Here is a 15,095-nt window from a genome sequence, read left to right on the forward strand (position 1 = left end):
TACAAAGGGGATTTACTGTCAGCAAGCAGGGGAAATGGCTCAAGGAAGTAATGGTAAAATGCTAGTGAGAGACACACTGATAAGCTACAAATAGCAACACACAACATGATAATATGGACTGATTTTTCATCAAAAGGTAAACCGAGCTCATCAGTATCGAAAAACTTCTTTACATACCGGTTGTGGTTCATTGTCTTCAGCTTTATTTTGCTATAAATTGGTTAATACAGTTCAGATTTTTTCATGTAGTTCATGTAGTTCATCAAAAGTTATAATTATTATCCTTTGTTTAGACTAAGATGCTCATTAAAAGATGAGACCCACAGCAATGGCAGCATATGGCGCCTGAAATAAAATCCTTTCTTGCCACAAAAGGAGATGTTCATATTAGATTTTTTTTCTCCTCCCCTCTGATTCTCCATCAGGGAGCCCTTTGCAATTTAATCATCACTAAAATCATTAAAAAGATCTGAAGATTAAATTATATTGGCATTTGCAAAATTATGTAATACATTTACATTACAATGAAGAAATTAAAATAATGCATTTTCGCTGTCTGGGGTGTATGAAATCTCCACTTGGGAAATATAACTGGAGAAGTGGACAGACTCTTATTTTCTTTGCCTTTGGTGGCAGTTAATAGGCTAGCAGAGTTTCAGATTTCATTGTGCGAACCTTTCCACACTATCTTCCTTTGATGGATGGCCCTGAAACAGAAACTCTCAACGGAATTTTTGAATTATGAAATGAAAATGCATTTTTAAGAAGAGGGTAGGTAAAATTGAATGAAAATTTGTCATACTTTTCTCTAAATTGTTCTTAAAAGATTTGCGAGGACCTTGGGAAGTATATAAGCATAAGCTATGATAGCCGAGGAGCCCTTTGGTGTTTTCCGTTAACACACAGTCACTGTACCCCCTCCGAATGTCTTAAAGGTGTGTCTCTTGATTCCAGGGCTGACGGATGAGGAGGTAGAGTTGGCCATCCAGCGCTCTGGCAGCACAGAAGAAGTCCTGCCTCTGAGCCCTTTAGGGCCCCCACATCAACTCCATGCAACTCAACTGGCTACTGTACCACACAGTGAGTGCACACATCATTGTCTCCCCTGGTGCATATACATAATATTAATATTCATGTGCACTGTCTCACCTGGGGGGGAAAAAAAAGGTTTTTGTAGTAGATGAGTTTAATTTGTAACTTAGGTCCCTCTTGTTTTTTTAAGTAACGTCCACCCACCATACAGGATTATTCATAGCTCACCGAATACCTGGATCTTTACAAGCACTACAGTATTGTATATCATGCAACATTTGCAGTGATTGTGAATTCAGACACAAGGAATATGACATTGCACAGCACAAGCTCATGAAGTCTCCCTTGCCATTCTGTTTCAAGGGGTTCCACCCTGGCAAGACCCCACACCGCAACCTGTATCTTTATTACCTCAGGAGGTTATGAGTGCTGTCCACTGATTTACCAATGCAGAATGAAGTCCACGTAATGCTTAACCCATATGACAATGATTCCAGATGTATTCCACCCTCATTTATTACCACACTGTCCTTGACTCCCCCGGCATCTCATGTTTTGTAATGAAAGTGATGTTGATGGGATGGCCATGTAGTTAGGGAGACTCGCGGCTCTCCGTCCATAGTGGGGGGTTTTATATCAAAACGGCTATAAGGGAGCTGCATAATGAGGTGAGAGCGGGGAGTCTTGTATGGGGGGTCATGCCGAAAAGAGGGGGCTACCTCCCTTTGATGTCCTTGTTATGGGGACGGTGCACGGGGACCCGCATCCATCTCTGTCGAAGTAATGGATACTCTGATCTCTATTTCCACGCGGTAGAAGGACAGGAAGGCCTCCACTGAACCCAATAAATTTGAGAGGAGATTGGAAAAACGGGGGATGGAGACCACAGTTCCACAGCTTAAGTGACCAAATAAAAAAAGGAAGATGGCAGAGTGGAAGTGCTGGAGAAAAAGGGAGAGACAGAGGAAGAATGGAAGGTCCTAAAGGGGGGGAAAAGAGCAAGTGAAGACCCCTGGTGATGCAGTGATGCTTGTTCAGGGTCAACCACCCATACCAAGGACTCCCAGGCCTTTCAGAAGCACAGTATTCTTGGATAGGTGACAGTGTATCGCAGCTATAATGTTGATGAAGACCCAAATTTATGTGGTTACCATATGGATGTTGGAGAATGATTCAGAATTTTCGATAGGAAAGGTTACAGGTTCATCCCTGAATGCCGCGGCGGCAATGAAAAGTGCCCTTGAGTAAGGAGAATAAAATGGCATTCACCTTGAAAATATACCATATAGTCCAATATGACAGTGGGTCTCTCATTTGATTTGCATGTCAAATCACACAAGTGGTGAGAAGCAACATCAATCTGGTTTACTTACTTCAAGCCAGTAAACAATGTACCACATAACCCATTAGGTGAAATCAAACCTGTAATAGAATATCAATGGTATACTGTAGTGGCCTAGCCTCTGATAATTTCCTATTCATTTTGGCTCCATCAGAGTGAATAAAAGAAAAAACTCTTATTTCCTCAAGACCTGTTTGTTGTTTAGTGACATTTTCAGTTGAATGCCTCCCTTATGTGGGGAATTTCCACTTTGACAGACAGTTGGCCTACCCAGATGACAGCTTGCACAAAGACATGCTTTCACATTATCTGTCACTCAGCAAAACAGTCAACTTCTAAACACACAAACACACACCAACACTCAGTCACCTTCCTGTCTGTTTCGTTTGTTTAAAGATTTAAACGGACCATATTTTTGAGGGCCCACGCCAAAATAAGTAGAAGACAATGGTGTCCTTTCTGGAAGAGCAGGATATAGAGGGCTGTTCACACTTACCCTTAATGAGTCAGACGTTTTTCTTAAACAGATGATAAATACATTAAATGATGGTAACACCAAAGCCAATCATATTATATGGGGTCATATGATCCTTTTTTTTTTTTTTTATAAAAACAGCTGCTTTAACATCACATCTAACCATTCTGCAAACCACTTTGCTGGTGTTTTCAGTGTATGGTCAATGTATGTTTTTTTCTATCGAGCAGACATCCATCGGCTCCCATTCATTTCTGTACAGTATAAAATTCAATTAGCAGACTCTTAAAACTTCCTTGTGTTTTATAATCAATCATGGTGAATTCCATTACCATGCAACAATGTATGTAAATTAATGGAAACCAGGGCCTGCTGGTAGTAAATAAGTACTTCCCAAACCTTAAAATGTCTAATATGCATTTATAAACTCTCACAAAAAATTTGAAGTGTACATGATTTGTAGTTAAGCAGCTAAAACTTGCAGAGACAGTGGTATGGATCTTTCAGCTTCATCTAACAAGATATTTAATGGTTGATTTGGATACCAGAAGACCGAAGGATTTCTACCACATGAAATGTTTCTTATCAGTCTCTAAACGTTAATTTTACTATATTTCACTGTGATAAAATGCTTTATCTTTTTCTCCAGGTCCAGCAGGCTACAGATGGAGAGACTATGGTGCCCTCACCATCATTATGGTGGGCATCGCCTTTGGTTTTCATCAGCTTTACAAGGTAGGTCACTCCCTGCTTCTTTTACCCTTTTGACTACATTCCCTAACCAACTTTGTTTTTGGTGGTTAATGTTTCTCTAAAATTTGTAATATGTTTTATACTTTGCATCCTGAGATCTGTCAGTACTGGCTCTCCCTGATATTACATTTAAATTGGTGGGCTTAGCAAGTCCATCAGTTATGATGAATTACTGTGCTAGAATAGAAGGCGCCTCTGCAGTATGTAACATCGCTCTGGTCTTGTTATTAAACCTACCCTGCTTTACGTCAAAGCATGATCTCATTTGAACCCCCTTCTTTTTAACTTCCCCTTCCCTCCTCTTCTCAGATATATGTTTTTTCCTTTAAAAATATAGTTGCTAACACAGCACACAACCATTTTTTTGACGTCCTACCGCCTAAAAATAATCACCCTGGTTTTTATCGGGCTTAGCAGCCCTTGAACATGAGCTCATATGAGGCCCCTTGTCCCTGGTGACATTAATCCCATAGTGGTTGTTAGTAGTAGTCTGAGTGGCATGTGGAAGCCATTACTCTCGTTTTAGAGGAGGACAGGAGCTTTAGCAGTAGCTCTTGGCCTAGATGACAGGCCGTTCTCCTCTGTGTGTAAGAGAGCGAAAGGGAGCGCTACCATGTACATGCATATGCCTACCTGACCCTGTCAGACATATTGGCTTCTCTTTAGATCCTGTTATGTCACATTATTTCATCCTTCTTTACACAGCCTTTCATAAGGCTGCGCATGCACATTCAGGGTCTCTTATCCCTTATGCCTCTACCCCTGCAGTCTTAAGCTCACGAAAATACACACTGTACCAGTCCTCCGTTTCCTACGTGCTGCAGGGTTTGCCAGCCACTGCTCGCCTGGGAGGTGGGATTCCCTGGCGGGACGGCACAGGTTGCTGTCATGTCACTGGAGCGTAGCGCCAGTCGCACCATATGTCCAGGCTTCTGCCCATACTTTATTTATGTTATGGTGCACCTTGTAAACACCACACTCCCAGCAACCCACTTATTAATTACCACGTGTTGACACTCATTTAATCTTTTTCTCTAAAAAGTGTTTATTACTTGCACTGGTGTGGCCTGTTGGCACCTGAGCTGGAGAGAAAACCTGGCTCGGACAGCAGCGAGCTGCAAACTGGCTGCGAGGGATTAAGTGATCTTTATGCAGTCTTTAAAAACAAGAAGAAATTTATGATTTTGAAGTTCAGTGGGGTCCTCCGGGGTCATATGGACTTTGATTGCATTTGGTTAGCTCTGCTCCACGCACACAGACGAAGGATTCAGTGAGACGCTCACAAGCTGTTCATCTGGGTAACAGTCATACTGGATAACAAACGTCCTCATTTAGCTGTCAGACATACCTATCATTTTGGTAAAGTTCTGTTCATTCAGTGGCAGAGAGATGATAAACATAACATTGTTTTTGGTTTTGGAGAACTATTTTCAGTGTTAACCATCATGTTTTTTCCTGTAGGCCTGTCTCTTTCTTTCACTGTCTTTTTCAGGCATTCATTCATTTATTTTACTGGTATTATGTTTTGAAGCACTGTATTTTCATTACATATTAATCTGTTTGGGGTTTTTTTGTTTAATCTGGGAAATGTCAGTTAATTTTGAAAGGGCTAAAGATTGTTAAAGGGTTGAATCAGTCGCTTGGACACTTGTCTATAAAAATGCATGCAACTAATCCTCACTAGTCTAATAAAACAATGCCTTTGACCCTCCTCTACTGAGTCTAGGTGGCCCTGTCTTTTCCTCATCTTTCTGTCCCTTCCCACCAGAGAGAAGTGTAATATTGTGCCATGCTTTTAATTGCAGAAATACATCCTTCCCCTCATTATGGGCAGCCGAGAGGACAAGAAGCATCTGCAGAGGATGGAAAGCAACATTGCGGCAATGAGTGGCACGCTGACACAGACAGGTGAAGATTAATATCTTCATCACTTTCTCCCTCCTTAACATTTTCCCTCATTTATCTGTCGCCAAAATCGGGGGGCCCCGCACGTTTTTAACAAATGACGCCGCTGTCATTTCGCTTTAATTTGAAATTGCTTGTTTACTGTCAGGCTCGGGCTCAATTAATTACGTTTCGCTGAAAAGCTCTTAACCTCGGAATATTAATGAGGAGTTGGGAAATGACAACTTTTCTCCCCCTCCGCCCATCCTCTCTCACTCCCCCCTTTCCATCCCTGCCCCCCCACCACCCCCTTTCTGCACCAACCTCACCCCCCCAATCCAAACCTCCACCGCCATCATCATCATCTACCCTCTTCCCCGTAGGTGGCGAGAAAGTTCATTTTAATTTTGTGTGCGCGTATGTACGTATGTGTGCGCGCGTGTGTATTTGTTGGATGTGCGTGCGGCATGGCACTGTGTGGCGTCTGGGCTCAGCACTGGCCCTAGTGTGATTAAGTGCACAGTGACAGGTGCGGCTCCCATGTTGGACAGGTGAGGAATCTCAACCTGGCTGTCAGACATGGAGAGAGAGAGAGAGAAGGAGGGAGAGAGATGCTTTCCTAGCTCTTCGTCAGTATAATTAAAAATCCAGGGAGGCGTAAATGAGAGAGGCACTCTGAGAAAGTTTGGTCTTGTTAGCAGTTGTGTTGAACTGAAGTGTGTTTTCACCTGAAACGTACCAATCCCCATTTGAGATGAGTGAGCTGGCAGAAAAACAGGCACACTGGAAACTACAGTTTTATCTTTGTTTGTTTATATTTTTATAATGATAATTTATTTAATTTATAGAGCTCTTTTCAAGACCCTCCGGGGCACTTTACATGACAAATTAAATATAAGGATATAGTGGACTAAAACACAGTTAAGGCACATGGTATCAGGACATTAAATCAAACATTAAAAGCAAATCTAATACTGTGTATTTTGACTCACTGTCATGAGATTTTACACCTTTAATGGCATTTGACATGATTTAGGTCAGTGTTTGACTTTTTTGTTTGAATTATGAACTGTTAGATCAAAATATGTATATTATAAATATTATTAATTCCTTTGAAATGTAATTAGGTCACACTGAGTTGTACATGAGCTGTGTGCACCTGTCTGTATGAGATAACCAAACAAAGTAAAGACTTCCCTTCAGGAGTTCTTTATGCCTAAAGTGAGTTTGTTAGTAAAAGCTAGTAGCCAAATTAATCTATGTATTTGCCAGGTTTGTTAGAAAAACAGTATGAATTACCATCAACCTTGGAACAGTAGAGAGACAAAGACTTGAATCAACAATATGATCTTGTCAGTTTAAACACAAGCATCCCTTGTTTTATTTTTCCTTCATCTCCAAATTAAAACAAATTAAGTGTTTGAGTTTACAGCTGCTGTCACGGACTAACATAGTGTAAATGAAAATATGGCTGTTATCATTTCATCCAGTCACACCCATGCTATTGTTTTCTGGCTGGCTAAGGTAGGTGGAGGGCAGCAATTGTGTGAGATTGCGTGCGAGGTGTGCCACCCTGAATCTGATTAACAAATATATGCTCTTTTATGGTCATTTTCTCCCAACTATGCAAACACATTTCCTCTGGCTATTTCACTGCCCATTCTTGCTCTACTTATCACTTTTTGGAGATTTGCCAACGTACAAACCCTGTTTTGTTTGTCGGTAAAGACAGGATTTCACAGTAGGAGTCCTCTTGTGTTTTGCAATGAGTAGGTGAGACTCCAGTGGAAAAAAAAACACGGGGCTTTTCTTCAACCAGTGTGGGGAACTAATTTGCTATGACTGCAGTAGCCAAGCTGCTATTGTAGTTAATGACGGTTGTAGTTAACAGTTGGGGAGAGGGGTTGCAATTACACTGAGAGTTTTTCTCCCCCTGCTTTCCCTTTGTCTTCCTCTTCCTCTCGCTCCCTCTCTCCTTGCTGCACTGAGTAATAGTGACCGAATGCCTCACTGCTGCCAATTGCTTGAACCCCCTTTTGTTAAAGTTCATGTATTTCTCTAGTGCCGGGTGCAATGAGGTGATGTATCCTTTTGAATGGGGACTACATTAGTCTCTCTCGCCAGCCCCAGCTCGAGAGTAGGGGCCTTGACTCCCATTATGATTTGCCTACAACTTCACACAGACAATTAATGAATGGATCTTGGAACTCCTTCAGCGCACCCAGGCTGTAATGGAATTGTGCGGCTGTTTGGGCACTCTTTGTCGGTAGGAGCCATATTGGTGACCAGCTGGCCATTAAAGACAGAGACTGGCCTGGACATATGTAGTGTACATTATATTGAGGTATTTACTGAATAATTTACTGAATACACAATGTGCACCCTCCTCACAGCAGCTGCAAGCCTCACACATCATCTTGTCTCTTGATTCTCTCACTCTCACACGCACGCACACACTCACACATATCGCAGCCGCTGCCTCTTTTTGATTCATGCCCGGCCAAAGTCATTGACTTCATTATTCTTGGCTTCATATCTGTGATAACTGTGGATAAGAAGTTATGCATTTTTGTCAAGTGTCTGCACAGTACAAAGGAGTCAACTTTGTGGGGAGACATGAAAAGAGTCGGGACTGTTAACTGTTTGGCTGAAATGGCTAGAAAAGCAGTGCCAGTGGTAATTCAGGAGGCGCAGCATTACAGGCTGGCAGACTGACCCGCACATCTGGATAAGCTGTTTTGTGGTGAGGTGGAATCAGACACTAATAGGGCAGCTCTCGGTTTAGCGTGCACACCCTGTCATAGTAACACCTTTTTAAGCAGGGATGGCTGCGGTATTTTAGTTTTTATTACCGTCTTCAGAAAGGTTGGTCACACTCTGGATCACAAACCTAGTTACCAACTCAAACTGTTTGCACAACAGTTTTTTGGCCCAACCAGCGATCCTGCTCCAACTCGTATTCTGTAGGATTCTGCAAGCATAAACAGATCAAACGTTTTCAGCACCCCACCTATATTGATACAACTCCACCCATTTAAACACAGGTGTCACTACAAGATATTAGCTTCTTTGAAAGATCAAATATTTTGTCTGTGTTGGTTTTTTTTCAAAAGGAACACAAGCCTCCAAGCAGGGCTCTGTCTTTTGTCCGGGCCTGGGTTAATGTGAGAGGAGGGTTCTTTACATCCCGTCCAGCCGGCTGCAGCTCAGGCTTTTAACCATTGGCCTGACAACCTCAGCAGTAGACCGCCACAATATCTGTTGATGTTAATCCTATTAGGCTTGATTTAACACTTTACACGCCCATGATTTATATGAATGTTTATTGGTTTTCTGTAATATAATCAGCTCGGGGGAACTTAATGCATTGTTTGGTAATACACGCGTGACTGGAAGCAGGGTGCAACAAACTGTGCCCGGTGTTATTTGAAATCATACACCCTCGTCCAACACCAACACTTGAACTAATTCAATCTTCAAAGTCAATGGAAAAAGAACAATATTTATTAGGATTAGGGGGGACATTTTGTCTGGCAGCCTCCTCCCAAATGAGAGCCTTGTTTTTTCCTTTGTTGATCGTTTGAGGATTTAAGATGCATTAAGGCAGTGTCTGGGTGGATAATGGAAGGTTAGAGACTGTTATTTGATTTAAGTTCAGACACTAGAGATTAATATCTCCATCCTATGTGCCCCCCTCTTCCCACCCTCTACCCTGAGCGCCTCGGACCAAAAAGCTGCGACTTAAGTTACCAGGTATTAGCTTTGATTACAATTCTTAGAGGACGGCTTTGATTAGTGACACGAGTTGAGTCTCATTGTGTCTTTTTAACGGAATGAAAAATGTCCGTTTTGTGACACCATAACAACCTTTTCCCACCATACTTACTTACTTCCTTCCTTTTTTGTTTGTTTGTTTGAAGTTTGCTGACTTTACCATCTGTTGTTGTGCTTCTTCCCACAGTCAGCCAACTGCAGCAGACCCTGGTTTCCCTCCAGGAGCTCCTGATCCAGCAGCAGCAGAGAATCCAGGAGCTCTCACAGGAACTGGCTGCAGCAGAGGTAACTACCACCTCATCATCAACCCACCAGCCTTCGCTTACCAACACTAGCAATTTGAGATTTGCGGGAACATCAGTGTTTCAGTTTAACCTCTGTTTACCACTCCAAACTATTTTAATTTTTTTTTTTTTGCGTCACCTCCTCCTTTCACTGGTTTACTGGATTAAACTGGATTTTAGCATTTATTCTGACTGTAATTTATTTAAAGCTGAAATTTGCACACTTACCGCAGTTTAACATGCTCCCTATATTCCAAAATAGAGAAATTTCATTCTGGCTTGTTAAGTCACACTTGGCTTACTTGATTGTTTCAATAAATATTTTTGTATTATTATATTTTTAGTAGAAACCAACTGAGATGAAACAACTTTACAAAGCCGGCAATAAGTGCAGCTTTGCTGTAGTTTGGGCACTAAAGTTACGGACTGCACCTTTAAGGTCTGTTATGGTATGATTGATGTTTTTGCTTGATGCTAGACAGGCAGTAACTTTGAAATTACAGAAGAGCTCAGTGAACGTAAAGTTGCTGGGTTGAAATTTTTAGATTGATGAGGAGGGAGAAAAGGTTTCTCGAGGCCTCTGTGTACTAAACTCTCTTGCGCTGCCCTGGGTCATAACTGCCTAAGATAGACAGGCTTATTATACTGTATATCATCAGAACACAAGCTACAAAAAAGTATGGTGCATCTCATCATGGGACCATAATCTTTAGCCATATTGTCGTTCCTCTTCGCCTTGGTTTTTATAGACAGTGTTCATAATCTTCTCAGAATTGTAAGTGTTTAGGTGAATCGGACTGAGTGATTGTTCTAAAAACTTATGCGCGGGAATGAAATGTTGCTTGCTTTTTATAACGCTGGTCATAAATCGCTTTATGATGTCTGGGCTCTAAAAAAAAGTGCCTTGGAAGAGACAATCTTAGACAATGTTTTATGTCCACAGCTTGTTAAGCACATGGGTGTTTCACTGTAGCATCTGGATACTGCAGGAAAACATATGCGGACACATCTGCTTCGGCACAGGCAACGAGGAAGAAAAATATGAATCTCTTCCCCGGACGAGATTCATCAAAAAACTGACGACTCATGGCTCATTTTGTGCCGTTTCAAGTTTTCAGCCACGCAGTTGCTCTGAGTGGTATAAGGAAGCAGCGGTGGCCCAAAATCAGCATGTGTGTACATAGGAATCATGATCTGATTGGACTCCATGCTGGTCTGAACCTGATGGTTTTCTGTCAGTCAACTTGAGTCACTTTAAACAATGAGTTCCTTCCACAACATAGAGCAACAAGGGATGTTTTTTCTTTTCATTCATCATCTCCAAATCACAGATTGGATTAAAAAGTGTCTACTTCATTTGCTATGAGTGCCTTGTTGGACAGAGGTAGTGTATAAAAAGTATATTTCACATCAAATCACCCATTAAACAAATCATAAACTCTGCTTTATAGCTATAGTGTTGATCTTAAATTTTCCCTGTGAGTCGGCACAAGGCTCTCTGTTGTCTCTGGCCATGGGGGAAATTGGGAAATTGTTTTCAGGTCCGGGATGTTTGATAAGAAACACATGTTGGAACTGGCGAGCTACTTATCATTCACCGTTTGCGGCTTTCAGGGTTTGCCTCACCACGCCGCTCAAAGTGCGCCACGCTTAGCAATTATACCTCTCAACGCGGAAATGTGCCTTTAACCCGAAACACATGGAGACTTCTGTTTCCTCAGCTGCTAAGTAAACATTTCTTGTAGTTTGGAAACCGGTCAATTGCGGAGTGCGTACACTGTCCCTAAACTGGGAGCCTCATTATGGAAGACTGACTCATGTCCACACACACACACACACACACACACACAGAGCACACGCTGATGCTGCACATTTCCAGACTTTAGGGCCTGGGACAGTTTCTCTCCTTTTCACTGTTTTCTCAGTTATCCTTAACAGCATTCACATGTTGCTGTATTCTACCACTGGTGTTAAACGCCTAACTCAAGGATAGATTTGCCTCAGGATGATTCATCCCCGATGTTAAACAGCTAAGTCTATTTCTGCCCCATTATCATTACAAATCTGCCTGTTAACTGTGTTTGCCCCGCTGTCTCAACTCACTGATCGTTTTCTTTATTAGTGGATACCACATAGAAGATTAGAAACCGCCTCCTTGCTTGCGCGAGACGAACTGCCAGTGGGAAAGTGCATAAATAGAGTGAAATCAATTGCACTGTACCCGTGTTTCCACTCAAAAACACTCCTCTGGGGACTTCCTTTTGAAACTAATTCCATCATAAATATACATGCGTTACACGAAAACACACTGTCTGCCGGCAGAGTAACTGTGAATTAATTTGCCTTCAGACACTCTTAAACAAGGCTTGTTAAAGATCTTATCTTGTTGCTAATGGTCCACAGGCATTTATCTTCATTTAGCCAGATGCGTTGCCGTCCTTGGGTGCTGCTAGAGTTGATAGTCTTTTTTTTCTGTGCTTGTAATATATATATCTTTTTTTTTTTTCTTGAAGCACTTAGTTAACCAGCAGAAAGAGGCCGACCCCTATCGCACCCAGGCGCCCACCCGAGACATATTAGTTACAAGGCTTTTAAACCAGTTAGAGGAAATCTTTACTATCTACAGTATTAACACAGTAAAAACACATCTAGCCGCTGTAGTGGTGCCTGATAATTAAATAGGTGGCATATCTCTTATAGGTTGAGCTTTGTGTTATTTTGGTTATGGTCGGTTGGTTCATTTGTACGTTGGATGTTTGTTGGTGCATAAAGCCTTTGGCAATGTGCAGTGCCAAGCGCAGAATCATACTCTCCAACGTTAAGGCCACACAGAGCCCGTAGAGCCCTGCATCTGTACACCAGGAAGTACGGTAGAAGTCAAACATCATTTTTGCATGATGCCTTCTTCAGGGTGAAAACATCAATCATCAGAGTATCTTATGTAACCTGTAGGACAGGTGGTTCAAATCAGTGACATAACAAGGAAATTGACATGAACATAGAAATAAAGAGGTTTATTAAAAGGTCATATGGATCCGAGAAAAGCCTCATGTGTCTGTGATATAAACCAGCAAATAGAAAAAAAAACTGAATCACAGAGTCAAACTTTTGGTTATATACACATTTAAATCAAATACAAAATGAATTCCAGTCACATGCACAATATTTAAGGTTCAGTGGAGAAAGATTTTGTTTTTTAACACTAGGGTTTTTTTTAAATAGGTAAATATAATTGTATAATATAAAGAATCATTTGGGCGCATGCATTCATATAGATATTAAAAAAATAGGGATATATTGTAGATTACCAGCCAAAATTGCATACATACATTTTACATGCAAATTTTAAAGTTAAGTACAGTACAGTAGCAAAAAACGAACGCATTGAGGTTGAATTCTGCATTGCAAAGTCAAATATTAAACAGCTCTGTGTGATGTGCTCTATATCCACACACCTGGCAGAATCTCACTGATGGTGCTTTTGTAATCAAAGTTGCTAAATCATCCCAGCGGTTAAATATTTCGATCAGCAGTTTGCTAAAACAGCGCATCTCACACACTTGTGCGGTCTGTTTAGATATGTGTCAGCACTTCAGGTTCCACATACTTTCAATCTCTCCAGTCATTGATACCCCACCACTCAGCCTCTACCCAAGCACCTAGTGCACTTAACATAAGAGTCTTCCGCAATGTGTGTGTATACACACTGACATAATGTACCTCAAAGCTGAAATTCAGCACTGGCCCAACATTTAATTAGGTTTCTTCAGACTTAATAAGACATATATGTCAGAGGTAGTGTTGTGTGACAAGCCTTGATGTGAGATGGTATATGGTGTTGCTGTGTAGATAATGTATATTATGTACAGTATGTAGCGAGCGGTTAACAGTCCCACTGCTCTTTTCTCATGTCAAGTGATTTAAGTATATAAACATTATTTGGAGCAATCTACCTTTTCCTGAAGTTGATTCTGTGCCTTGGAAGTCTTTTAGCTCAGCCCATACAGCAATTAATTTTTTTCGATGTAAAATGAGAGAGAAGCAGAATCCAGCCTTATTATACGGGTGCCTTGGGGAGGCAAGGGATTAAGATGGTTCTAATGAGGTGACGGCTGTAATAAGAGTGTCTTCAGCAGGCCTCCAATGCACCACCTCTAAAACACGGCTCCTTATCAGCGAGGTTTAGGAGCTGATAAGAGCCCAAAAAAAAAACCCTCCTTCCCCCCACTCGCCTCCTTTTCTGTATCCCTTCACTTCTCCTCCTCTGCCTCCCTCCTTCCACTGTAAATGAGTCTGATCCCTTTCAGATGTGATTCAATTAATTTCTCTTAGATTTAATTACAAGCGAAAGAGTCCAAGTTATCCCTCTCCCCTCGATAGGGGGTCCATGCTTCCTAACAAGCTTCCTCTGGTGAGTCAGGAGAGTCTTAATTACAGTTTTTACTTTTCTTTTATCCCACTTTTTCCCTTGTCTTCTCCCTCTCCTCCCTCTGGTCTCATCAGTCTGTCCTCCTGTTCTTGCACATGTTTGTGCTTTTTATTCAGGAATAGACTAAGAATGGGTAGCAATTATCTACATCACTGGTTCACAACCGTTTTGGCTTGAGACTCTATATAGTCGAGCAATGCCTACTCACGACTCCTCGTCACAGGCTGCATTTGTCTCAACTAAAGATTTGCATTCACAGGTAGTTTCATTTATATATTTTTTGGAATTGTCCGAATGAGAAAAATGCAAAGATTTGAGAAAAGTCAGAAAAAATTAAAAACAATATTGTGCGTTCTTTATACATCTCGCACCATGTGTCTTGTTACCCAATAGAAGTACCTCACTGGCCCACTGAAAACACCTGTTTCTGGTGCGAGCAAGTCTCTTTCCGTTTAAGTTGCTATAACATCGTTCATTTTGAAGTGTGACAACAGTCCACAAGATTTGGCAGCAGCTGAATTCAGTTTTATCGTTACATTCAACTGTTGCCATGCCATTTTCTTCTCTCAGCCTTTATCAAAACTCATCATTTTATAGCTCCCTCGGGCAAAGTCCTGCCTACCCCTAAAAAGTGCTGCAGAGACAGATTTTGGGCAGCAATTTGTTATTCAAATACTTTGCTATTATACCCTGTAGCATTTCATGCTGCAGCAGTGTGTGTGATAACACATGCCTTTGATAAAAGACAAAAAGAACAAAACAAACTGCTAAGCTATGGTCTGCCTTCATGAATGTGGCCATTGTTCAAGATAAAGTCATTATCCAAAACACTGGACACTGGCCTAACCTTTTCTAGATAGTATGGAAAATTATGTAAAAACAGCATGATTCACACTCACTGGACTTTCTGAGTAGCAAAGTCCATAAAGGTGACTGTAGTATGATTGTTTGTCCGCTCTGTCATCACCAGCAGTAGGCAGTTGTGAGGTTGTTAAAGTTGACAGATGACCTGACTATACAAGAACATGTGGCTTTTAGCATTTGCATTTGCTATATTTGTTTACTTTGTATGTCCTTTTTTTAAACAAAGCTTTTTTTTTTTTTTTTTTTTTTATCATTTCA

At 41.2% G+C, this 15,095-nt stretch overlaps 1 protein-coding gene across 4 annotated transcripts in view; it reads left to right on the top strand.

The window, feature by feature from the left end:
- The window catches only part of pex14 (peroxisomal biogenesis factor 14), a 60,523-nt gene that overhangs the window by 26,421 nt on the left and 19,007 nt on the right, over positions 1-15,095 (top strand). For all 4 annotated transcript variants that reach the window (XR_006096014.1, XR_006096015.1, XM_042410418.1 and 1 more), the window contains 4 exons: positions 955-1,080; positions 3,499-3,584; positions 5,408-5,510; positions 9,448-9,545. Coding sequence is in view for 2 of the 4 variants with exons in the window: in XM_042410418.1 (XP_042266352.1) it covers positions 955-1,080; positions 3,499-3,584; positions 5,408-5,510; positions 9,448-9,545 (413 nt within the window). In the remaining 2 variants the exon portion in view is untranslated. The remainder of the gene's footprint in view (positions 1-954; positions 1,081-3,498; positions 3,585-5,407; positions 5,511-9,447; positions 9,546-15,095) is intronic.

Source organism: Thunnus maccoyii, chromosome 4, assembly GCF_910596095.1.
Source record: "Thunnus maccoyii chromosome 4, fThuMac1.1, whole genome shotgun sequence".
NCBI lineage: Eukaryota > Metazoa > Chordata > Actinopteri > Scombriformes > Scombridae > Thunnus > Thunnus maccoyii.